At 43.2% G+C, this 27,899-nt stretch overlaps 1 protein-coding gene across 2 annotated transcripts in view; it reads left to right on the forward strand.

Annotated features, from left to right (window-relative positions):
* Positions 1-27,899, forward strand: part of MGC86483.L (uncharacterized protein MGC86483 L homeolog) — a 53,292-nt gene that overhangs the window by 16,064 nt on the left and 9,329 nt on the right. For both annotated transcript variants that reach the window (NM_001093991.2, XM_041562232.1), the window contains 3 exon segments: positions 4,238-4,316; positions 4,642-5,120; positions 21,254-21,307. In NM_001093991.2, coding sequence (NP_001087460.1) covers positions 4,238-4,316; positions 4,642-5,120; positions 21,254-21,307 — 612 coding nt within the window.

Below are 27,899 nucleotides of genomic sequence, written 5' to 3' on the forward strand. Positions count from 1 at the left end.
GTATAGGTAAAATGATGCATGTATTTGAATTTATAGGAAGAGATGCATGCACCTGAATATATAGGAAGATGATGCATGCATTTGAATTTATAGGCAGATGATGTATGCATTAGAATATATAGGACAAATGATGCATACATTAGAGTTTATAGAGCAGACAATGCATGCATTAGAGTTTATAGGGCAAATGATGCATGTATTCAAATTTTAAAGGCAGACGATGTATGCATTTGAATTTTACCAGCAGACGATGCATGCATTTACAATTGAAGGCAGACAATGTATGCATTTGAATTTTAACAGCAGATGATGTATGCATTTGCAATTTAAGGCAGACAATGCATGCACTTGAATTTAAAGGCAGACGATGCATGCACTCGAATTTAAAGGCAGACGACGCATGCACTCTAATTTAAAGGCAGACGACGCATGCACTCTAATTTAAAGGCAGGCGACGCATGCACTTGAATTTAAAGGCAGACTATACATGCACTCACATTTAAAGGCAGATGATGCATGCACTCGAATTTAAAGACAGACAATGCATGCACTCGGATTTAAAGGCAGACGATGCATGCACTCGGATTTAAGTCAGACGATGCATGCACTCGGATATAAAGTCAGACGATGCATGCACTCGGATTTAAAGTCAGACGATGCCTGCACTCGAATTTAAAGGCAGAGGATGCATGCACTCGAATTTAAAGGCAGAAGATGCATGCACTCGCATTTAAAGGCAGACAATGCATGCACTCGAATTTAAAGGCAGAAGATGCATGCACTCGAATTTAAAGGCAGGCGATGCATGCACTCGAATTTAAAGGCAGCCTTTGAATGTATAGGGCAGATGATGTGTGCATTAGATTTTGTAAGAATTGGCATAACCAAATTACTCCCCCTGGTAATAGTAACCTCAAAATATAGAAGCTGTATGGCTTAAAATCTATGTACATTGGATGTTTTATGCAGTAGGAAATATGAATAAACCCCAAGTCAAAGATCTTGTATGCATTAGAAAGAATATTTCCATAAATATTATGTTATGTAACAACCTGAGCATATAATGGCAACATAAATCTCAAATAGTATAAGATTGATAGTTCATTCGGAGGAGCTGCCTGGTATTATGGGCTGTATCTGAGCAATACTGGCTGCTCCTACTGATACAATCCTGGAGCCCTATGGCAATATTGTCTTACTGATTTCTATGAAGATAAAACTGAATGGGAAGGGAAGGCTGTCAGGGGATTCATAACAGAACATGGGTTACTGACAGCTCACTCATTGGTAAATTCTCTCCTCCAATCAACAAGCAGTGTAATAGTAATAATCCCATAGAGATGGGGGTGCAGTCTGTCTGTGCAATTAATTGCTGTATTCACTGGCCTGCACCCTATCACCAGCCTTATCTGGCTTATATGGGCCATTGGGTTGTGTAAGTGTAACTGAACTTATAGAACTGGGTTATCTCACCCATTAGTTCCACTTACTGAATTTCAAACCTGCTGTGAAGGAATTTGCCCTTATCTCTTTGCCAATAAAACACCATTAAATCGCCTCTAGGAAATGAATTGCTTATAAGCAGAGAAGGGAAATGCGCTGGTGCCAGGCTCTCCATGCAAGGCATAGGAAAATGTAACCCTATAATATGTACAGTAGGTCCGCATGGGCATTTTAAACAAATTTTAGGAGGTTTTTACAATTTCTTTTCCCGTTTTGGATCAGTTATTTGATTTTCAGTGAAATGCATGGCCATATCTAGTAATGCGCTTTAAATCTAGCCACATGGATAAAGACACTGGAATTCTGTGATAAAAGGATGATGTACTCTCTGTTGGATAGTGATGCCCACCATCAGGGCTGCCATCAGGGGGTCAGAGGCCCAATGAGATGTGAAAGTGTGGTTTGTAGGTCATGAAGTTGCAGACCTAACTGGGATAGATCACACCAACTGTGCATGCAGGATATTTGTAATCCGCGCCCCATTATACTTGCTGGTAGGACCCGCTGCACAGGGGACCAGTAGACTAATAAGTGGGAGATGGCCCTACTAAATGGGCCCCATGATTACTGACAGTGGAAAATCAACATTTGAATAAGTGCATCCCAGTAATGAAGGACTAAGCCATGGGCACTTTTATATTGTAGTTTTAGGCAGGAAAAAGTAAACTCAAACCCTATTTAAAATTGTCTTTAAATGAAAGATCCATAGCACCCCACTAAAATAGCCTAAATATAACATGAAGCAACATTTCGATTTACATTAATGAAAATTAAAATATACTTTTTTTAAATTTTTATCATAGGAAATGTGCTTTGATTTGTGTTCTCTTTCACTAGACAAATTAATTTTTTTTATTATTTGGGTGGAGATTGCTTATAATCCATCTGTGGGCAAGACCGTAACTTGGGAAGCGTATTTCCGTGTCCTGTGCCCGGGCACATCTATGCTGAGAGATTCTGGCTCACGGTTGTTATTTTGCATCCGACATTCGGCTGCTGGCACCTCTTTTATTTCCTTAAAGGGATACTGGGGGTCAATTTAGTTAAACAGGAAACATGTGCAATAACCCATCCGCCCTATCGCCTTATAAAGTTTACCAGTCTTCTCATGGTACAAGAAGGGATTCCAAGGCCAGTGTAAAGCCCATCTAACAAGCTATCAAGGCTCTAGGACATGGGTTGGGCAGCAAACAGTTAAATCCTACTGTTGCAGGAATATAAAAAACCTATTCCATAAACTATCCACACCACCCTGAGACTTCAGAAAGCCATGTGATCAATAAATGGAGCCTGAAACTGCATGCAACTGCAACGACTGATTTAGGAAGGTTGGCATTGATCTTGTCTTGTATTTAGTGCATATGTGGGACTGTAGTTGTAGGTAATCAGCAGCTGAATCTAACCGCTGTGGTACATGGGTAGGAAGAGCTGTGCTGCTGTGTTTTTGCTTTGTGGGTGAGTGGGAGAAATGTCATGTTTCAGTATTACTATTCCAGCAGCGAAACCAACCTGTCTGAGTTCCTGTACAAGGTAAACAGGGGCCCTCCGTGCCCGGTCTGTACTTACATGTTTTTGCAGAGTATGCAGGATGGAGCAGAAATGCACTCGCTGGTGGTTTCTCAGCTGTAAATCTTATAGTTTCAGTGTTAGTCACTGATTATGTTTTATGGAACATGGTGTGGGCGAAAGGACTGTGTACTGAGTGAGCTTGGCCTTGTGACCCTTACTCATATAGTTTTCTCTCCGTCGTGTTTAGTGACAACTGCCCTGATGCATCGTTGTTCCATTAATAATCATTAATAATCATTAATGATAGTCTCTGAGAAGGGACTGTAGCTGTGGGATAGCAGGTTTAGTAGGGAGAGATGGTGCCTATAGTAACAGTGGATAATAGTCTCTGGGAAGGGAGTGTGACTGTGGGATAGCAGGTATAGTAGGGAGAGATGGTGTCTATAGTAACAGTGGGATAATAGTCTCTGGGAAGGGAGTGTGACTGTGGGATAGCAGGTATTGTAGGGAGAGATGGTGCCTATAGTAACAGTGGGATAATAGTCTCTGGGAAGGGAGTGTGGCTGTCGGATAGCAAGTATAGTAGGGAGAGATGGTGTCTATAGTAACAGTGGATAATAGTCTCTGGGAAGGGAGTGTGACTGTGGGATAGCAGGTATAGTAGGGAGAGATGGTGTCTATAGTAACAGTGGATAATAGTCTCTGGGAAGGGAGTGTGACTGTGGGATAGCAGGTATAGTAGGGAGAGTTGGTGCCTATAGTAACAGTGGTATAATAGTCTCTGGGAAGGGAGTGTGACTGTGGGATAGCAGGTATAGTAGGGAGAGATGGTGCCTATAGTAACAGTGGGATAATAGTCTCTGGGAAGGGAGTGACTGTGGGATAGCAGGTATAGTAGGGAGAGATGGTGCCTATAGTAACAGTGGATAATAGTCTCTGGGAAGGGAGTGTGACTGTGGGATAGCAGGTATAGTAGGGAGAGATGGTGTCTATAGTAACAGTGGATAATAGTCTCTGGGAAGGGAGTGTGGCTGTGGGATAGCAGGTATAGTAGGGAGAGATGGTGCCTATAGTAACAGTGGGAAATTAGTCTTTGGGAAGGGACTGTGGCTGTGGGATAGCAGATATAGAAGGGGGAGTTGGTGCCTGTAGTAGTTACACTTTTGCCCTTGTTTTGGGATGAGCCTGTCCTATGAGAAATGGTAAGACCTCCTTGTTTTCCTAGATCCCATACCCCCCCAGTGATGAGGACGACAGCGACGATTCTGAAGGCGAAAATCAGGAACTCGCTCAGATTGATAAAGGTAAGGGGGTGAGGGTTGTTGCCCGGTGTGTCCAGGAACTCTTCTGTGGAATTTAAGGATTACAAGAAGGGTAATGGCTGTGACAAGTTCATGTGATGGTTGTTATACCCTGGACTCACCATCTAATATTCCAGTAGCAAGTGTCAGTCAGAGGAACCTTATGGCACATAGTCACGTTATCCCGAACCTCCCTTCTTTCATTTGTTTTTTAAATGTTGCTTCCCCTTTAAACCAGGAATCAATAGGCCAGCAGCTGTAATACTTTATCTATTGAGATTTGACTGAATGCCCTGATGTGACGATACTGTCTATGTGTTCCCATCAGAGAGAAGACACAATTGCATCCTGACTCCATTGGCCACGAACCAGCTGCAGAACCAGGAGAACCAGTGCTGTAAAGTGCGGGCGCTATTCCCGGGACTGGACCACCATAGCTCTGAGGAGGAGCTGGAACGGATCAGCAGGGAATTTGCCGCAGAGAAACGCAAGTGGTCCCAGGTCAGCAGACTGAGTTGCCATACTGATAACACATCGTCCAGTGATGAGGAGGTGAAGCACCTGTGTGGGATGTCCATTAGACCCGTGGAACAGACTGACACCCTGCGAGGCTCCTCCAGCCCAGTCCTGTTCAGCGCCTCCCCCCCTAAAAGACTGCAGCTACCTGCCCGAAATCCGGCATCTTGCCCCCTAATATTCACCAGCGTGGGCTCCGGGTTTGACCAGGGGATGCCGTGCAAAAGGCACAGACAGGGCTACGGAGACAAGATCAGCCGGCCCAGCCTAGACTTGGAAAAGATGCAACAGGTAAGATCCACCCCCCCCCCAATATACAGTCACACTACCCCCCATAAAGCCTCACTCCGGCACATTGCATCATCATAAACCCAATAGCCATTCATGATTTGTACTGTATAGGCTTAGAAATGGTTGTTGTTTTCATCCGTTATTCCTGGTGCATGGTGATGTCATGAGAATATTGGAAGTAAGCTCCAGTGCCTGACCTGTATGTGTGTATTAGTAGTGAGATATGTGTACATACATGTGCAGGGTCACCATGAGGGGTTAGTGGAAGTCCAGGCCGGGGCTCTAACACATGGCTTGGAACTGTTGACAATTCGAAGTTTATTAGTAGTTCATGCAGGGTCACCACGAAGGGTAAGGGGAAGTCCAGGCCGGGGCTCTAACACATTGCTTGTACCATTCTGAGTTTATTAGTAGTTCATGCAGGGTCACCATCTAACACATTGCTTGGAACTGTTGACAGTTGTGAATCATGTGCCTGCAAACTGGATGGACTTAGAAAAGAATAGGTGGCACATGGGTGGGTCAGGGTTGTGTTGGGTCATATTGGGGGTGGCCTGAGGAAATTGGGGGAAACTCTTTACTACCTAGTAGCAAAGTAGTTTTTTTTCAACACAGGGCCCCATACTACTTAGTTGTCAAGGGCCACCACCACAGAACCCATGACCCAGGGGGCGCCCTGCCAATGAAGTAGTATTGGGCCCTGTGTGATGTGGTGCTTGTGGGTATAACAGCAATGTGTATAGTAGTAATATGTGTGTGTGTCTGTTTAGAAGTCCGTAGTGTAAGTTCATGTTCTTGTGTTTGCCAAAAATGGCAGCAGTTAGTTGCACACGTTGCTTTCCTATTTGCCAATATCTGTGCAATAACTGGGGACGACAATGAGTTTGGCCCTAAGGCATTCCTGGGAAACTCAAATTTGCAGGAACACTAGAATAATGGGAAGTGCTAGGCTATGGGATATTTAGCTGGCTCCTACGGAGCCCCATAGACCAGAGAAGGGAGGATTTGAGAGTCTTCTGGGATCTGTTCCGCAGATCAGTCCCAGGCTGGATAAGGTTCCACTATAGGGTTTTACTACCCCGCTCATTCCTGCCCCCCATAGGGAAATACACCTCAGCCAATTACATGTTGGCATTCTGCCCTAGTTCACTGTAAGGACCTTTTTGGGTTATTATAAATGCTTTTATTCCTGCAATTCTCCAGTTTGTCAACCATGAAATATGATTGTGGAGGGCCTGAAAGCAAAGATCTGGCCTCACAGGCAGTACCACGTCTAAAAAATAATATTGCATGTAAACCCCCCAGCCTCCGATTTTAGCACCCCCACATACGGCCCTGTACCCCCTTCCCAACCACATTGTTAGCACCAGTACATTTTCTCTATTTGCAGAGTTGCACAGTATGGTTGGCAGTCGCCATCTTTGCCCAAATGACATCTGGTTTACATTACTCTGACCGGCAGCATTCCCACTGGCAACCAGGTACTTACCTGTACCAACCTGCCCCCCAGAGCACATGAGTCTTCTCAGAAATGACTGCCAGGGAGCCCAAACCTGAATGTGATGCTGCCACTGACCCCATTGCACCAATCCTTATGTAAAGAAAAGGAAATGGGGGGCAGTTGGGGTGGGGCAGGGTTAAAGGAGAAGTAAACCCTAAAAATGAATGTGGCTAAAAATGCCATGTTTTATATACTGAACTTATTGCACGAGGCTAAAGTTTCAGCTTGTCAATAGCAGCAATGATCCAGGACTTCAAACTTGTCACAGGGGGTCACCATCTTGGAAAGTGTCTGTGACACTCACATGCTCAGTGGGCTCTGAGCAGCTGTTGAGAAGCTAAGCTTAGGGGTCGTCACTAATTATCCAGCAGAAAATGAGCTTCCCCTGTAATATAAGATGATGCTACAGGGCTGATTATTAAATTCTGATGCTAATTGCACTGGTTTCTGTGCTGCCATGTAGTAATTATCTGTATTAATTACTAATCAGCCTTATATTGTGACATTTCTATTCTATGTGTACTGTATATTGTGAGTGGGTCCCTAAGCTCAGTAAGTGACAGCAGCACAGAGCATGTGCAGTGAATCAGCAGAAAAGAAGATGGGGGAGCTACTGGGGCATCTTTGGAGACACAGATCTTTACTGCTAAAGTGTTGTAGTTGCCTTGGGCTGGAACAGAAGCACAAAACATAATGTACAACATTTCTAATACTTCTTTAGTTAGGCTTTAGTTCTTCTTTAACTGTACAGGGTGGGGTGCTTAATTTACCCCTATTAATTAATAAATTAATGCCCCTCATTCTTTGATAAAACAATTGTTAAGATATACTGTGAGGAAAGTTTTCCTGTTTAGTTCCCCTTTAAAGTGAATGACCTGGAGTCTGGGAACAAAACTCCCAATGTTCCCAAGGGTTTTAGGTCATTAGAGCAAAGAGTTGATATTTTTGGAATTGGAAGGGATCCGGGGGGGCAAAGGGATTATTTTATCTGGCAGCTAAGACAGAAACGAGACGAGGCAGATTGTAGAGCTGGAATTGCAAATGAATGATGCGAGGGTTTCACATCCAATACTTTAGGAACCATTCATGATCCACTGGGACTGGTGGGACCATAAACGATTTCAGCCTTGGCATCCAAAACTGCCACTGCCCCCTGCCATTCAGTTTAAATAATAGAGCGTCAGCCCTTGGCACACACACTGCAGACCCCCCTGCAGGGAGAAAAACATGTGACTGATCCGGTTCGTGCTTCTGTACTTGTTACCTGGCGAGGTGCCGTAGAAACCTTTCCCAATTCTTTTCTTTCCAAGAATCGCAGCAATGTGTGTGTGTGTGTGGGGGGGGATGCAATACTTACAGTGTGTCAGGCTGAAAAAGAACACAAATGTGGTGCATCAAGTTCAACCCTCCAGATTGACACTGCACCATCATACTAATTAAAGGAAGAGTAACACCAAAAAATTAAAGTGTTGAAAATGAATGACAATATAATGCAGTGTTGCTCTGCACTGGTAAAACTGGTGTGTTTGCTTCAGAAACACTACTATAGTTTATATAAACAAGCTGCTGTGTAGCCATGGGGGCAGCCATTCAAGCACAGGACACACAGTAGATAACAGATAAGTTCTGAAGAATCCCATTATATACTACAGAGTTTATCTGTTATCTGCTGTTTATCCTGTGCCTTTTCTCCTTTTCCAGCTTTGAATGGCTGCCCCCATGGCTACACAGCAGCTTGTTTATATAAACTATAGTAGTACTTATCTGTTATCTACTGTGTATCCTGTGCTTGAGTGGCTGCCCCCATGGCTACACATCAGCTTGTTTATATAAACTATAGTAGTACTTATCTGTTATCTACTGTGTGCCCTGTGCTTGAATGGCTGCCCCCATGGCTACACATCAGCTTGTTTATATAAACTATAGTAGTACTTATCTGTTATCTACTGTGTGTCCTGTGCTTGAATGGCTGCCCCTATGGCTACACAGCAGCTTGTTTATATAAACTATAGTAGTACTTATCTGTTATCTACTGTGTGTCCTGTGCTTGAATGGCTGCCCCCATGACTACACAGCAGCTTGTTTATATAAACTATAGTAGTAGTACTTATCTGTTATCTACTGTGTGTCCTGTGCTTGAATGGCTGCCCCTATGGCTACACAGCAGCTTGTTTATATAAACTATAGTAGTACTTATCTGTTATTTACTGTGTGTCCTGTGCTTGAATGGCTGCCCCCATGACTACACAGCAGCTTGTTTATATAAACTATAGTAGTAGTACTTATCTGTTATCTACTGTGTGTCCTGTGCTTGAATGGCTGCCCCCATGACTACACATCAGCTTGTTTATATAAACTATAGTAGTACTTATCTGTTATCTACTGTGTGTCCTGTGCTTGAATGGCTGCCCCCATGACTACACAGCAGCTTGTTTATATAAACTATAGTAGTGTTTCTGAAGCAAACACACCAATTTTACCAGGGCAGAGCAACACTGCCTTATATTTTAATCACTTGAAAACATTTGAATTTTTGGGCGTTACTGTTCCTTTAATGCAAGACCCCATTGCTTCCCAGCCCATGGGTCATTACAGCTCAGCCCCAGGTTAATGGGGAATGCTGGGATTTGTAGTTCCAGGTTATGCACAACCCTCTCTCGGCTCCTATCTGTTCTAGAAGAATCCAATCAAAGGGACAGTGAAAGGAGGGCTCATGTTCAAGCACAAGTATGAAATGCTAGAATGGACAAGTGCTCCCCTAGATGCTCCCAGGAACTTGCCTATATGTCAGGGAACCCTAGAACTACTTTGAGCTGGTGCTAATTTGAGGGTTGCTCCCATGGATGGAACTTACCTGCATCAAATAAATCATATGAGGATCATTTATAACAAGTTCTGGGGCAGTAACTGGTGCACAATCAGAGGCTCTAAAGACCGGGCAGTCTCATTCCCCTATAGAGACAATGTGGCCCCAAATCACTTCTAGGGCCCTTCGTGGGGTTTCAGTCCACTTTTCCCCAATTAACTTCTAATTTGCTATTTTCAGACTCTCTGTGCCACTTGGCTGAATGTTCGAAGTTTATATCTTCGATTTGATTTCTCATTCGCTGCTCAATGGCTCTTTCTTGTGCCTGTGCCCCCGGGCTGTTTGCCTGCGCTCAATGGCTTTCTTTTTGGATTTGTTCATGATTTGGACTGGAGCCTGAATAGCAAAGTCCCTGGCAACCCTGGGAAAAGTCATGCATTAAATATCATTAAGTTGTCCCGACATAAACTCTAGAAATTCAGATTTATCAAGCAAAGTTCTACTTTACATTGAGTGAGTAATTCTGAGGAATATATGTATGTATGTATATATATATATATATATATATATATATATATATATATATATATATATATATATATATATATATATTTTTATATTTTATACATTTATATTAGAAAATGTTTGGAATTCAGCAGGAACAGCTTCATACATTTGCTCATAGCCTGTACAGAGAGATCCCATAAAACTATTCCCCTAACTCACTGCTCCCCTACTATACTCACTGCTCCCCTTACATACTCACTGCTCCCCTAACCATACTAACTGCTCCTCTTACCATACTCACTGCTCCCCTTACATATTCACTGTGAGTATGGTAAGGGGAGCAGTGAGTATGGTAAGGGGAGCGGTGAGTATATAAGGGGAGCGGTGAGTATATAAGGGGAGCAGTGAGTATATAACGGGAGCAGTGAGTCTGGTAGGAGAGCAGTGAGTACGGTAGGGGAGCAGTGAGTACGTAAGAGGAGCGGTGAGTATGGTAAGGGGAGCGGTGAGTATGGTAAGGGGAGCGGTGAGTATGTAAGGGGAGTAGTGAGTATGGTAAGGGAAGCAGTTAGTATGGTAAGGGGAGCAGTGAGTATTGTAGGGCACCAATCAGTATGTAAGGGGAGCAGTGAGTATGTAAGGGGAGCAGTGAGTATGGTAGGAGAGCGGTGAGTATTGTAGGGGAGCAGTGAGTATGTAAGGGGAGCAGTGAGTATGTAAGGGGAGCAGTGAGTATGTAAGAGGAGCAGTGAGTATGTAAGAGGAGCAGTGAGTATGGTAAGGGGAGCAGTGAGTATGGTAAGGGGAGCAGTGAGTATGGTAAGGGGAGCAGTGAGTATGGTAAGGGGAGCAGTGAGTATGGTAAGGGGAGCAGTGAGTATGGTAAGGGGAGCAGTGAGTATTGTAAGGGGAGCAGTGAGTATTGTAAGGGGAGCAATGATTATGGTAGGAGAGCAGTGAGTATTGTGGGGGAGCAGTGAGTATGTAAGGGGAGCAGTGAGCATGTAAGGGGAGCAATGAGTATGTATGAGGAGCAGTGAGTATGGTGGGGCAAGACAGCAGGACAAGAGGACCACAGTAACGCTTTATATCACTGTGATCCTGTGACCTGAGGACCCCTAGCACCCACTGACAGCCAGCACCTGTAGTTGTAGTTCAGCAAAGCTGGAGGCTTCACTCTTTGGAACTAAATATCAAGTGTGCAAATACCCATATCCTTCCCTGTGTTGGTCACTGCGTTTATGTGTGCGACTATTCTGACATGCGCCCACATTTTTTTTACCGATTGGAAACGTGGAAATTCGCAGCTAATTTGCACCTGGCGAATTTATTCACCCATCACTACTATTGGGGTCTCTAGTGGTCCCTAGGAGGCCCAGTTTGTACAGTACACGTGAAACTGCACCTTACCTTCATACATTTGTAACATTTTGTAAGAGGTGGGCTCACCAGTTATGAAAATACTTTATTTGGCCTTTAATAATTGTTTGTAACTGATTCTTAGGTTAATATATTTACATACGGTACTTGGTTCCTAAAGAAAATATGACCAGTATTTCAAGAATATTGTGTGCACATGTTGGCAGCATGATTGATTATGCTTGCGGATTCAGCCTTGCCTAAGATTTCATTGTTCTTTGGCCACAACCTCATATCTTCCTATAGCCTCCTGTGTTGTCATATTCCCTATTGATTGACTAAACCAGGACATAGGCAGGGAGTGGGTCCTGCATCTGATGGGGGTCTCAGGACCCCGGTTTCTTTTGGGTTTTGCGAGGGATCAGGCCATTTTCAGCCTCGCCAGTCAAATTTGATTTCCCCCTCGCACTCCTGTTAATATTTAATCACTGCTGCGGCTGCAACAACACGTGTTCTTGGTTTCAGACTCCATTAGGCCGGTTTGAAATTTCAGCAGCTTTTTACAGTTTGGGTGGTGGGACCGCTAATTGGACTTGGGTTACCAGGTGAAACCAAAGTCACTGGCTGCTTTCCTGTCTGATGCTTTTTATTTTTCTAACAAAGTCCCAATTATCCAGAAACGGAGGCTGTTATTGGCGGGTTTGGTTAATCAGTCCAGGTGGGACAAAGCTTTCACGGAAGGAAAGAACAATGGAATTTCTTATACATTTACTGTAATGAAATATGGCGCAGCCCAGGGCTGAACTATAGAACAAGCAGACGATTTGGCTGTTGGGGGGCCCACAAGGTACTGGGGGGGGGGTGAGCAATACACAGCGTCAGTATATTTTTATGTAAAATGTCTTATCCCCGTATTTTAAGGGAGCCCTAAAATGTTAAGTTTTATTATAAGAGTCATTATACTTATTGCTTTATTTTTCCATAGCGTGGTGTATGTACATCCCAAGGGCCCTGGGGTAAAACTGGCACCTGGGCCCCTTCATTCTTGCAAACACTCTTACTGCAGCTTAGCAGCGTGCTGGGGTATCCCATGGTAGAGTCCTGCAGAGGGTCGTGTACCCACAAAAAAGCGGCACCCTGCTGAATGAGTGGAGGATTTTCAGGTGTGGGTATAGCTGCGGGTCTGTGTGTAGCGAGTTGGGTTTTGGGTCTCATCTAAATTTTTAATCTTATGTAATATTGTCTATATTTTACTCCTTTTAAAGTTTCACAAAACTTGTTTCTGTCCCCGTCCACTTTTGATGACATCACTTCCTGTTTGATGGTGGTCGGCGGGTTGTGGGTTGGGTTTCAGATAAGGCAGTTGCGGGTCCGGGTTGGGCAGCGGCTCAAAGTGGGTAAATATGCGGGTTGTGGTTTGGGTTGCGGGGTCTGGTCGGGGTCTTAGACATTGGTTCCACGCAGGACTCGAACCCATGGTACCCCCATAGTAGCTATGTCACTGGGTTAGAACTTGCTCCCCCCAAACTTGAGTCACTTAGAAGCTCCCAAGGGACCCAGATGCCCAGATTAGAGTCCTGCAGCAGGTCGCATACCCACGGGTTACCCGCAAAAACCTGCTGTACCCTGCGAAGTTCTGGGTGCGGGTAAAAACACGTGTCGGCAGTTCTGCGGGTTGGCGGTCGGGCCGTGGGTCTCCTCAATTAAGATTTTTACTCATTTTTTCTGATCACACCTACTTCCGATGATGTCATTTTACAATGACAGCACTTCCTGATTCTTGATGGTCAGCGGGTCCGGGTTGCGGATAAGGTACTTGCGGGTCGGCTAGCGGGTCGAAGCGGGTAACAATGCGGATTGCAGGCTGCGGGTACGGGTTCCAAATAATGGGCCCGCGCAGGACTCTAGCCCAGATATTGGGTGGTTTTGTTCTGATGAAAGGCAAATTTAGGATCATATATATATTTATATGTTTAATATTGAGGGTTGTACCCATGTTTGGGCACAGTGATTCTGTAAAAAGATTGGGTGCACTTCCAGAAAATGGTCACTGGGGTATATACATATTATTGGCCAAACCATCAATAAAAGTGCCACATACCTTCATTTAACGCCCCCAATATTCTACATACGCTGCACTGCAAGGATTCACCCGCACGGGCCCTGATGTTTGGGTGCAGGTGGCCACCCGTGCCTTGGGTGTGTAAGCTCCTTGGTCCGCCACTCTATGCATTTCCCCAAAGAAGTTAATCTTGAGCCCAGTTACAAAGGAAACACACAGTGTTAGGCATGTGCTTTCATACGCACCCAGGGTCACTTGGTTGGGATGCCAGGCTCTCTGTGTAGGGATGCCAGTGCCGTTGTGTCACACTGTGCCAATTGCTTTATTCCATTAATTCAAGCCCATTTCTTTGGCAGGAAAAATATACTTTTCTCGCTCTGTGCTATGAGTTTCCGTGCTGCCACATACTGGTCAGACTGTGCATTACAACTCAACGCTGCACTTCATTTCAAAGGGGAAGCTCACCATGAAACAAATTCTTAGCAGTTTGCTTTTATTTCATCATCATTTATTTATATAGCTCCGACGATATACGCAGTGCTTTATTCCTCAATTTACAATACCCCGTGTTGGAATTTAGTCTGTTGTAGTTTAGAAACATCAATATCTAAGAGACATAAGGAATCATAAAGCAGCGGCAGTCTGTATACAGTGCTATTCACAGCAGTGAAATGAAGTGTCACCCCACCTTGGCACCCTCTGTTTTTGTGCATGTTGGAAATTTACGGCTGTTGAGAGACAGTGTCAGATTTTTATCATGGCATCCTCCCTGCTGAGGCATTTAACTGGCGGCTGCCAACTGGACTTGGCACAGAGGAGCTGCTCGGCTGTTGCTGGTCATCTGATGCGAAAATCAGAGTAAATTAGAATCACAGGGTATTTAGTTCAGTAACTAGCAAGAGAGGAAGGGGATCCCGAGATTTAATAAATCTGCTTTCTTATAATAATCACAGTCATAAGGAATCATAGTAGCACCCTCCCTCGGGGGGCCCCCAATTATTAGCCCTTTTATTAGCCACATTTTCCTTAAAGCGGTTGTTCACCTTTGAATGAACTGTTAGTATGATGAAGAGAGTGAGATTCGGAGACAATTTGCAATTGGTTTTCATTTTTGATTATTTGTGGCTTTTGACATTTTTTTTAAAAAAATTTTTTTTTTATTCAGCAGTTCTCCAGTTTGCGATTTAAGCAATCTGGTTGCTAGGGTCCAAATTACCCTAGCAACCATGCATCGATATGAATAAGAGAGGCCTGAACAGAAAGATGAATACTAATTTTAAAAAAAAGTAGCAATAACAATAAATGTGGAGCCTTACGAAGCATTTGTTTTTTTTAGATGGGGTCAGTGACTCTCATTTGAAAGCTGGAAAGAGTCAGAAGAAGAAGGCAAATAATTCAAAAACTATAAAAAAGAAAAAGTGAAGCCCATTTGAAAAGTTGCTTAGAATTAGCCATTCTATAAGATACTAAAAGTTAACTTAAAGGCGAACCACCCATTTATTATGGATGGATTGGTCCTAATTTGGGAACCCAGAAAGGGCAGTGACTGGGGAAATGTAGACGTTGCTCCTGATCAAACTCAATTCATCCAGTCACCGCCCCTTTTCTGACTGGTAACAGCTGATTGGCTGGCTACTGGAATACTGTCACCATACCCAAAGATACTCTTGTATGTAAAGATGGGGATATGTAGACGTTACCCCTGATTTAGCTCAATTCATCCATCTTTACATTTAGGAGTATTTTTAGGGATGGTAACAGTATTCCAGTAACCAATCAGTTGTTACCTTTTTATTGGTCTTGTGCAGTTGGAATAATGAATGGAGTCATCTGATTGGCTCATATGGGCTAATGGATCAGGATAAACATTTGGACCTGCTATTATTAAATATAAACAAATGGCATCTCCTTAATAATGCCTTATACCCATCCATTATGTTGTTGACATACAACTCCCAGCATCCTCTGATAGGCAAAGTCTATCGCTCACAATCTCTTTTATCCAAAGTTCTTCCGGTAGTAGCCGGGCCCCGATTCTATGCTACGGAAGCCTGGCTCCCTACAACCAGTATCTCCATAGGCAGGAGAGTATGTAGCCTCTGTAGAAAGATTAGAATTGGTGACGCTATAGGGGCATCCCCTTCTCTATACATAAAGGCACAGTGAGTACACGGGGAGTTATAGTCCATACAGTCTGGCACCTCGTTTGCACACACACTCATTAGAGGGTGTTGAAAGCGCCAACGACTTGCTGACATTCAGGCCGGGTCAGTATGAACGTTCCTGGAATACTGGAAAGAGACATCAGGCTCTGGCAGCTCTCGTAAGGAGAGCGCTATTTCGGGAGGTCTCTGCTGGATTCCAAGTCTAAATTGTGAATTTAATCTTCGCTACAGCAACACTCATTCAGCAGCGGCCATAGGTCGTGTCCAGACTGACAGTTACTCGTGCCTGGTAGTGTCTCCACCCTAATCAAGAAATGCTTTGCAGCAGTGTGGTGAGGATGCACCTAAGTCTCACGGGATATCTGGCTTTTTGTGTCATTATTGACCATAATAGATTTATAGATTTCTGCAGAGAGAATGACATCTTCCTGTGGAATTCAGCAGCCCCCTTTATGGCAGCATATATATTCCCCTGCACAATTCAGCAGAAACAGCTCCATAATTGTGCTCATAGTCTGTACAGAGAGATCCCATAAAACTATGGCAGCATAGGTATTCCCCTGTACTAAGCACAATTCAGCAGGAACAGCCCCCTAAGTTTGTTCATAGTCAGTACAGAAAGATACTGTACTATAAAATGATGGTATCTAATCATAGTGCATGATAAAAGAACAGACAATAAAACCATCTTTTGTCAAATGTTTATGGTGTACTTGTGCAACAATTGCACCCGTGGGGCAGAAGCCAAGTTATTGCAAATGATTCCAGGATGAAAGCTTTGATCACAAGGGAATACTAAGCAGCTCTCTGTCTCTTTCCCAGCAGCACCTCCCATTATTCCTGAATCAGCCATTCTCCACTCATGTGAAATGTAGTTCAGCTGAAAGGAGAGAATATTTGCCTTTGTTTGTCTCACTGTAACAATAGGTCGTGCTACAGAAAGGGGAGAAGATGCCCCAGAGTAAGTGGCATAATTCTTTGCCCAGAATCCCACCATATGTTGCAGCAGATTTAGGGACCCAAGAGACAAACTCCTGTTTAAATGAGTACAGGGCTTCAGTGAACTGACTTTACCAAGTAACTTAATCCCACCTCGTTAATATATGCAAATTAACTGACAGTCTGCCCTTTCATTTGCTCTCTTCATGGAAAATATTGAGGAGCAAATCAAGGAGATGCTGAATTATGTTACAAACATCTGTTTTTTTGCTCAAAACCCCCAGAATTAATCTTAATAAAGAACTGGGGGCCACTGGGTCACTCACAAATATTCTGTTTGGTAAAACTTTTCTTTAAAGCCCCAACTCGCTGTATTCTCAGGGGGTCCCTGTGTTGAACCCAGGGGGTACTGACCCACTCCCTTACTGCCCACGATCCCTTGTTTACTCAGTATTTATAATAAAGTAACATTCCTACAAGTTGTCCCCTTGTCCACAGCCATCATAACCAGCAGTCTCATATGTTACTGACCCTTGTACTTGTATTGTATTGCCCATATCTCTCCTACACTCTCTAGTTTACCTTAGTGTCTCCAACTTGCTCTACTGTCTACTAACTTACTGCCACCATCTTTTTTCACTGTAGCCATCTTGCCCTACAAAATCTTCCATCAATCTTCTTGCCTTAAACTACTACATTGCAGCCTACGGTCCCTGCATCTTGACCTACGGTCTCTGCGTCTTGGCCTACGGTCTCTGCGTCTTGGCCTACGGTCTCTGCGTCTTGGCCATTCTGTAACATACTAAAAGTTAACGCAATAATGACCTGCCCTTTAAACTGCTCAATGCCATCTCAGGACCCATTGCCAATTTCATAAGTCTGGTTCTGCTCTGCTCCATGTTGTGTGTAAACAAGACTCTCATTGCCCCAGTCTCTTATTGATGTGACACCAACACATCCCTCACTCTCTCTCTCTCTCTCTCTGCTAATAACTCGACTGCTCAAAATTTATATCTGTTTCTGAGTCAAGTTTTAATTTATCATTGGAAATCATTGCTGCTCCACCCTGACCAGTACCAACCAATGGTGTCTAGCTATGTAATTAATGCTGCAAAGCTTTGGGCTATGGATGGTGACCCTTCTGTTACTGATCCATATTAGCAACCTCTGCAGCTGGGGGCTCATTTTACTGTACATAGGAAGAACTCTTATATATAAACTGATATACAGCAAAGGAATGTTCTGAGTGGACAATAAGCTGTATGGCACCTCCTATCCATATGTATAAATACAAATATACAGAGAAGGAATGTTCTGGGCACACAATAAGCTATACCCTCATACTGTACTGTCTAAGGCAGTGGTTGCCAACCTTCTTTACCCATGAGCCACATTAAAATGTAAAAAGAGTTGGGGAGCAACACAAGCATGATATAGTCCCTGTGGATGCCACATAAACGCTGGCTATTCGGTATCCCCTATGTGGACTGGCAGCCTACAATTGGCTATTTGGTAGCCCTATGTGAACTGGCAGACTACAGGAGACTCTGTTTGGCAGTGCACCTGGTTTTTATACAACCAAAACTTGCCTCCAAGTCTGGAATTCAAAAATAAGCTCCTGCTTTGAGGCCACTGGGGGCAACATCCAATGGGTTGGTGAGCAACATGTTTCTCACAAGCCACTGGTTGGGGACCACTGGTCCAAGCAGGGGTGAACCTGGAGCTGCTGCCGACTGAAGTGATACAACCCCTCCTCCCGCTCCGTGCTTAAAACTTTAGCATCGGAGTGGGTGAAAGGGGGGCCCCATCACTAGTGTAATGAGTGCTACTGCTCTCTACACTAAAAATCAGAAATTCAGCTCTTAAAGTTACAAGAGGTGGGTTTTTAGCCACTTCTTGTTACTGGCCACTCACTGCCGCCTCTCTCAGCTTGCTTCATGCCAAGAGCAGCCCTGTTTCTGTGCTAAGGTGCCACCTCTGGCAGATGAGGTGCAAAACGACTCTGGGACAAATAAGTAGGGATGCATAGAATCGGGATGCATGGAATCCATTTTTTATGATTCGGCTGAATCCCCGAATCCTTTGTGAAAGATTCGAGCAAATACCGAACTGAATCCGAATGTGCATATGCAAAATAGGGGCAGTAAAGGAAAAAGTGGAAATTTTTTTTACTTCCTTGTTTTGTTATAAAAAGTTAACGTGATTTCCCTTCCCACCTCTCATTTACATATGCAAATTAGGATTCAGATTCGGTTCGGTCAGGCACAAGGATTTGGCCCAATCTGAACCCTGGACGAATCCCGGAATCGGTGCATCCCTACAAATAAGTGACTATTGAATGGGTTGTAAATGTTATTTTAAGAGAGATCACAAGTGAAATGGGAAAAGTAAATGCGAATGAGACTCTGTGGCAAAATGTAATTTTCTTACTAACATTTGTTTTTTTGTTTTGCTTTGATGTTACTATAATTTGAAGTTACTTTGTTTTCTGTAATGTTTTTTTTCTTCAATAACATCCCTACCCAATATATATATAAATGCAAATATACAGATGTTCTGGGCACACAATAAGCTATACCCTCATACTGTACTGTCTAAGGGAAACAATATGGCACCTCCTACACATAATGTATAAATATATTCTTTGCACACAGTAAACTGAATCCTATATATTTATATATTATATATTTATATTTTAGAGAAGGTGTCAACTTTAGGGATAACTTCCCCTTTATATAAATGAAAGCTTTGACAATACAGCAGAGCTATTTAAACGTAGATCAGACGCAGTGAGCTGGTTAAGTAGCGGCGGCGCGCTCAGCTGGGGATTCTGGGTAGTTCTATGACACATTAAGGATAATAAAACATCGAGCGCATTGTTGGCAGCACATAAAAGCAGAGCCAAAAGGTAAAGCCCAGAATTTGCCAAGCTGAATAACCGTGTGGAATGTGGGCAGAATTCCCTTTCCTGCAGCTGGGCCCCATGTGCCAGGCTTTATTTCTGGGATGTGGTTGTCCTTTATACAGAGATGTAATAATATAACCATGTCCTGGCTGTGCCTGGTGCCTCTTCAGTACCCTGTGATTATGGAATTGACCTACTGTCCCATTCCTTGCTCACCCAGTTGTATGGGACCCCTGGATTTCTGATGGCAGCCCTATTAATACTTTTGTACGAAGCCAGCCTTCATTTTTTATTTATACATTTAATATATATATTTTTTATCCTTCTTGAGGTCTCAATATGACCCGGAGGAGTCTATGGCAGGTAAATGCAGGAAAGTGAGACCAAACTGCTGTTCTCATTGACAGGCTCATCCTCCTTCAAAGACAGCTTTTTAATTAAACCCTATTTAAATTGAAGAACTGTGGTCTCCCTTTAATGGGGAAGGGAATGCTGGGGGATCAGACTGGGCAAAGACCTAGATCTCCCAGCAGCCACTGCTGATCGTTGCTCTGTATGAATAAACAATGAGAGGGGTTTTATCAGGTGAAATACATAACTGCTCTGGAACGTGTTTTTCTTACTAAGTCCTGGGCTTTCTCAAGTGGCTGATATTAGGCAGAGTCTTCCTGCTGTTCCATCGATGGAATGGGAATGGAATATGTTTTATATATATTATGCACTGTATGTATAAATATATATGTGTATTAGGCATTAGTCTGGGCAGCAAGGAACATTCAGTCCTGTTCTAAACACAACTTGTATAAACAGGAAATATCTGACTATGAAGTCTGGGCTGTCAGACTGACCAGCTGCCTTGCACTATATAAAGGCTTCACACTCGCCCTGATTGTGCTTCGCACTATTGTACTGAGCAGGCTCACTTTTTTGTGAGGGCAGCTTTTTACTTGGGTGTGAGAGCCTCTCGTAATGACTTGTTCTCCTTTGCATCCTCGTCTGAATTGTGTGAGGTGATGCTAAATCAAAGCCAATCAGAGCAGTACTATATTGATAGAGCTAGAGTGAGTAGCCAGTCAGAACAGTAGTAGGTTGATAGATCTAGAAATAGTAGCCAGTCAGATCAGTAGTAGGATGGTAGAACTAGTAGACAGTCAGGGCAGTAGTAGGCTGATGGCTCTAGAACAATAAGCCAGTCAGATCAGTAGTAGGATGGAAGAACTAGTAGACAGTCAGGGCAGTAGTAGGCTGATGGCTCTAGAACAATAAGCCAGTCAGATCAGTAGTATGTTGATATATCTAGAACAAGTAGCCAGTCAGATCACTAGTAGGTTGGTAGATCTAGAACTAGTAGACATTCAGGACAGTAGTAGGTTGATAGATCTACAACTAGTAGCCAGTCAGATCACTAGTAGGTTGGTAGATCTAGAACTAGTAGCCAGGCAGTCGTAGCTTGATAGATCCAGAACTAGTAGCCAGTCATATCAGTAATAGGTTGGTAGATCTAGAACAATTAGCCAGTCAGATCACTAGTAGGTTGGTAGATTTAGATCAGTAGCAGGTTGATAAAGCAAGAGCTAGTAGCCAGTCAGATCAGTAGTAGGTTGGTAGATCTAGAACTAGTAGCCAGTCAGATCAGTAGCAGGTTGATAGATCTAGAACTAGTAGCCGGTCAGATCAGTAGCAGGTTGATAGATGTAGAACTAGTAGCCAGTCAGATTAGTAGCAGGTTGGTAGATCTAGAACTAGTAGCCAGTCAGGGCAGTAGTAGATTCATAAAGGCAGAGCAAGGATCCAGTCAGAGCATTAGTATGTCTATAGAGGTAAAGTCAGTAGCCAGTCAGAGCTTTAGTATATTGATATACTTAAAACGGATACTTTGTATCTTGCAGAAAATGCTGTTCAAGAGAAGCTGCAACTCCAAGAGTAGAGTTATAAAGATACGGGTAAGTACCTGCTCTCATTCTCCATTATCTATTCCTTTTGTTTGGGCAGCGAGTGGATTCTGGCGGGAGGGGCATATGTACAGAGGGGGCAGGTCTCTGATTACAGAAAGCTAGAGGCACAATTTCATTTTTACACAGAGGGAACTTTATGAGGTGTTTGGAAAGATTAGGCAGGGGCTCTGAATGGATAAGGGTAGCTATGGTTTCCTGAGCACATGCTATACTGTATATAAGGAAAGCAACATGGCAGCTCCCAGCTATATGCATATATATAGCCCCCAGTACATTTGATCCAGGTGGGAATTGGCTGCTCCATGCGGGGGCCGGAATGGAAGAGGCACCTCTCAGTTAGCGGCACTGATCCCTAATCCTTTCCAGGAATCCAAAACCGGGTCCTTTTAGCCCAAATGCAGAGAATGAGATGAAACAACCCGGTTTGTTTGCCCACATTACTCTGTTTATGGCTTGTAATCAGAAACAGCTGACTTTCCATTTTTAACCTGATTGCTTCACTGCTAATGAGTTCCCCCTTAGCCTATGGGAGCATTTCTCTTTTTTTATTGTAATGCTCATAAATCTGCGTCTCATTGTTACATAATTGCCAGTGTAATTCAAGCCGAGTCTGAGGGTGGCAGATGGCCGGGAACTCAAGCACATAATGTTACCTTGATGATCACGCCGTTTCATGGGCTTCTCTGAGGATGCGGTGCGAGGTTTTCTTGTTAATTTATTCTGCCCACAAAAAGTCCATGTGAATGGGTCATGTAGCACAAGTCAGCTCTTCTACCAAGACTCCAATTCCCATAGTAATCTGTTTATGCACAGGTCTGTTAATCTGCTCCAATGTTTCAAGAGTCAGAACAGGACAGACCCAGTTAGAATAAAGATATTAAGAAGCTGCTTAGAATTATAATTTGTTTAGGCAAAAAAAAAAAAAGATTATAGGTAGAGTTCCCCTTTAACCCCCGTTTATGCCCCAAGATAGAGTCCTGCGCGGTCCATTTTTTGGAACCCGTACCCGCAAACTGCAATCCAGACCCGCAAGCTGCATTCTTACCCGCTTGGACCCGCTACCCGGCCCGCTGATGAAGAATCAGGAAGAACTGTCATTGTAAACCGGAAGTGACGTCATCGGAAGTAGGCGTGATCAGAAAAAAAGAGTAGAAATCCCTATTGAGAAGACCCACGGCCGACCCACAAACCCGCAGAACCGCGTCTATACCCGCACCCGGAACTTCTACCCGCAACCTGCAGGGTACCGCAGGTTTTTGTGAGTAACCCGCGGGTACCCGACCCACTGCAGGACTCTACCCCAAGCCTTTTATAAAGATCAGGGTTGCAATCTCTTGGCACTCTGTTCTGTTTTATGCCGACAGGACGGTCGTTCCCCTTTAAATTAACTTTTAGTGATGTAGGGAGTAATAGAGACAATTTGCAATTGGTCTTCATTTTTTTAAATCACGTTTGGTTTTTGAATGATTTAGCTTTTTGTTTAGCAGCTCTCCAGTTTGCAGTTCCAGCAGCTTTCTAGTTGCTAGAGTCCGCATTACCCGAGCAACCAAGCAGCGGGGTCGGCGAGAAACTCGATAAGGAATAGAAGAGGCCCGAAAAGAAAGCTATGTAATAAAATGTAAGAGATAATAAAACAGTAGCCTCACAAAGCAATCATTTTTGGCATTCCATTTGAAAGCTGGATAGAGATGGAAAAGGAAAATATTTCAAAAACGATTAAACGATTGCAGCTATTGCAGATCCACTAGGAAGAGCAGGGGAGATGCCAGTGCCATGTGTATTGTACAGGTATGGGATTCATTATCCGGAAACCCATTATCCAGAAATCTCCAAATTATGGAAAGGCCGTCTCCCATAGATTCCATTTTATCCAAATAATAAATTTATTTTTAAAAAATGATTCCCCTTTTCTCTGTAATAATAAAACAGTACCATGTACTTGATCCCAACTAAGATATAATAAATCCTTATTGGAAGCAAAACCAGCCTATTGGGTTTATTTAATGTTTATATGATTTTCTAGTAGACGTAAGTTATCCAGTTACAGAAAGACCCCCAGGTCCCGAGCATTATGGATAACAGGTCCCACACCAAGACTTAGCAAATGCCTTTGGTCTCTTGCATCCAGTAATAACTCTCTGCCTTAAAATTATTAAAAACGGCCCAGGGCCTATCCCCCCTATGGTGACATGTCTATCCTACACCCCGATGGTAGTGATGGATGAATTTCTCCTGTTTCGTCCAGAAATTTTTGAATTTCCCACAAAAATTGGGAAACACGAATTTTGACGCCAGCAGCAATTCTGACACGCATTTACGGCAATGGGTGCCTTTAATTGATGCCGGCTTCGAATTTTCGCGCCTATTTCGCAAATTCATTCTCCCACGACGAAATTCGCAGCAAATTTCCGCCTGGCGTATAAATTCGCCCATCACTACCGAATAGTAACCTAGAACCCCCCATATTTCCTTATAAAGACGGCAGGTGGTAGATATGTCCCAAGGTTAACAGACACCAACCCAGGAATATTGCTCCTTGACCCTCGGCACAGACAGACGTTACAGGCCATGCAGCTGTTGAAACATTGTCTGTGTTCAGCACCCTACTGCGTGGATACAAATGGGTGCCCTGCCTTATGCAAATACCTGGAGGAGCATTATCTATGACAGGGGAGTAACCGGACCAGCAGTAAAGAGATTTACTTACTGGCCTATAGGCTGCTTCGTAATTAAGATAATTCATATTTGCTCAGCTGTTTTTTTTTTAAATTCGTCTCTCTTTGGCCTGTGATGCTCAGGAGTCACTGAGGTGCCGAGGGGGAGGCACCGGGCTCTGCTCTTTATACAAAAAGATCATCCATTTAACTATATAAAGGGGCCATGTGTGATGACAGGCAGGACCCTGTGTGCAAATGCAGCTCTAGTAGCTCACCTGAAACTGCTCGACCCTCCAGAGCTCCGCAAAGTGCAGGAATGCAGACGGACAGACTGCCCCCAGTACAGAGGAGTAAATGAGTCTGATACACAGTCCCTGCAGTGATCTCAAAGCTTTGCGGATGCAGTCTCCCCGACACTCACTGTAGGTGTAAAATCTTCCCCTTATATTGTTCCCCTCTGCTGTTGGAGACTCTTTCTAAGACCCATTTGGCAGCCCCAATGTTGGTTTTGTAACGTTATATAAGAGAAAAGGGAAACCTTTGTGCTTCTCTTATCTCTAAGTGAAATGTACTCTGGCTGGGCCCGTGCCAGACCTGCTGGAATGGTTTCCCCCATCTCCCGTCTCGGTCCCTCCCTTAAACCATCAGTAGCTCTTTGACTTGTTTAACCCAGCACTTTTGTTCCATATCAGTTATCATGTGGTTTCATGAACCCCTGACAACAAAAATCACTGTGTCTGAGTGACTTTTAACTATATGGAGTCAGACATTCCTATTTCTGTAGGGAAATGAGAGCAGAGCAGGCAGTAACCCTTCCAACACTTTCCCCTTGTCTCTGTCCCTATATATTAGGTACCTATCTAGTGCTACCAATCCCTATTTCTGTATATTTGTATTTGTACATAATGGTAAGAGCAGCCATAGGCATAGATTTTCCAACATGTGATACAGCAGTTACATGGCAGTGGGAGGGGTTACCAGGTTATGCTCTGTTTTCTCCGAATGAGCCATTTCTATCTTGAAATCTTTACATGAGGTTGGACCCAGTCCAGACAATGTGGGCAACTAGCCAGTCTGCTTGGGAAGGTTTCAGTTGCACTTAGCCTACAAAGAAATACATAGCTGCTTGCTTTTCAGTTTAGTTACAACTCCCTGCACCCTCAGGCAGCTGTGCACTAGCTCAGGTTGTGTTGCCTGTCTATTATCTATAATAAATACAGATGTTGGAAATCTGCATTAGTTGCATTTATCGCTGCCAAACTGATTGCCTCTGCTAAAGAATTCCCTGTTCAATGTGGTGGGTAGATTCTCACCTAAAGTATTTTGCAAATTCCTTCAGACTTGTTTTACTGATGATTTATAAACCTGCGGTGCTGCCAGACTGACCTGCCAACTGCAGAGCAATTGTGTTTGCAGTAAACATTTAGAAATAATTTCCCAGGAACAAATGTGTTAACCTGACACTGCTTGGGATACTCATCTACCTACCTCCGGTATCTACTTACCTAATGCCCTTTTATTTCCTTTACATGTTTTTTTTCTATGCATATTCTTTACTTTTTACTTTGTTCTTTAAGAATTCCAAGTTTATTAAATTACACACGGTTCCCTTTGCCTTTTACAAATCTGTAGTAAAAGTATATTTTTATAAAGATGGCTAGAATTTCAGCCATAAAGCAGATAAGGACTGCTGCTTACACTAGGGATCAGCTAGGATCTGTGCAGCCACTGGGACAGAATGCTCTGTTATACAGATAGCTAGAATCTCAGCCATAAAGCAGGACAGGACTGCTGCTTACAATGGGGATCACTCAGATAGAATCTGTGCAGCCACTGGGACAGAATACTCTTAATAACTCTTTATAATTATATATATATATATATATATATATATATATATATATATATATATATATATATATATATATATATATATATATATATATATATATATATATATATATATTACAACAGGGTATACATTATTCAACTAGCTTGGTGTGAATGCCGTATTTCTAGCTCAGAAATGCCTCCAACTTTTAGGTCTCCAACTGAATTCCTTTCTATACTTTTTACCTTTCTATACCTTGTCTTCAATTACATGTACTATCTGCCTTGCAATAAAGAATGGTATGTTCTTCCCTCACCAATAAATCCCTCAAGCCCCTTCTCTTGGTAACAAATACCATAACCTGCCTGACCTTATAATAAGGAAACCCTTCCTTCAAAGACCAAGTGAGTCAACTATTTATTTACTAATAGATCTCAAAGGATCAGTCAAGGTTGTCCAGCTGGAGGCTCTACTAGAGATCTTTATGGTCCAGACTTCTTTGTACGACGCCATCATTCTATGTGGCCCCCAGTCGTGTTGCTTTGGATAACCGGCCCAGAGATGATGCTTAAGTGTCGCTGTGTTTCCCAATCACATGAGACGCATATTTACAACTGGAAATATTAAGTTGGTTTTGGCCTGTTGTTTCCTCATCATCTGCTTCCCTTACCTACAGTCCCCAGCCAGGAAACAACAGCCGGGTTCTGCTCCGTGTCATTGTAAACAAGCAGCTCCCTTGGGTTCTGATCGACGCAATCCATCCAGAGGGAGAACCGCTTTATACATCGCATTTGAGAAGAATTTCCTTTATTTTCTTACTTGCAATGGTGACATTATCTCTGTTACATTGCTGAGCGGTTATTCCCCTGATTAAACCGGCTCTCGCCATAAAAAATACCTTGTGTTTCTATTTGTGTGACTCCTTCTACTCAATGGGTTGTAACTGAAAGGAAAAAATCTGACATACTCTGTCCCCAAGGGATTATTAGATTAAGTCAAGATGTATGTATATTTATTTGGCCACCAGGGGCACTGTATCATTGGTGCATAAGGCTATTTCACGTTTTGGCATATTTGATAAAAAGGGTTCCTTGTCCGTGGATTGGTGTAAAAGGCACAGCTGTTGGACTCCAGAGCAGTAGAAATGTATGGATCATGTTTCAATATTTGGCACTATGATAGAGTAGTAGTTTCACTACCTGCCAGAATGGTACAGGAGGAATAATGGGCTGGGGCTGTTTCCATGGTTTGGGCCCTGGTTCCAGTGAAACCTTAAATGGATTTTATGGTGTAGTTTTTATTTCTAAATGATACTGTTTACACTGCAAATAATTGACTCTACCATGTAAAATTTCATTCCTGAACCAATAAGTGTCTTTTTTTTTTTTTTATTTAATTTTGAAATCTATCATGGGGCTAAACATATTGTCAATTTCCCAGGAGCTCCCAGTCATGTGACTTGTGCTCTGATAAACTTCAGTCACTCTTTACTGCTATACTGCAAATTTAAGAGATATCACCCCTCCCCCCAACTGAACAATGGGAAGGTAACCAGATAACAGCTCCCTAACACAAGATAACAGCTGCCTGGTAGATCTAAGAACAACACTCAATAGTAAAATCCAGGTCCCACTGCGACACATTCAGTTCCATTGAGTAGGAGAAACAACAGCCTGCCAGAAAGCATTTCTCTCCTAAAGTGCTGGCTTTTTCTGAAAGCACATGACCAGGCAAAATGACCTGAGATGCAACTACACACCAATATTACAACTGCAAAAAATACACTTGCTGGTTCAGGAATTACATTTTATATTGTAGTTTTTATTTTTAAATTACACTGTTTACACTGCAAATAATTCACTCACTGATCACTACTGGGTGTAAAGAAGACGAGCAATGGGTTACTTCTGCCCTTGGATGAGAGTATTTTATGGGATGGGGGGGGACAAGGCCGGCTGCGCTGTTTCATTCTATAACCCAGAGATCCTTCCAGCCTCAAATTACAGGTTTGTCCTTTTACTTCAAACAGTGACATTCTGGCACCCAGGAAACTCCCGGGGAATTGTTCTGTGCCTGAGTTGTGCGTGTGCCA

This window comes from Xenopus laevis, chromosome 5L (assembly GCF_017654675.1).
Source record: "Xenopus laevis strain J_2021 chromosome 5L, Xenopus_laevis_v10.1, whole genome shotgun sequence".
In the NCBI taxonomy this organism is placed as follows: Eukaryota; Metazoa; Chordata; class Amphibia; order Anura; family Pipidae; genus Xenopus; species Xenopus laevis.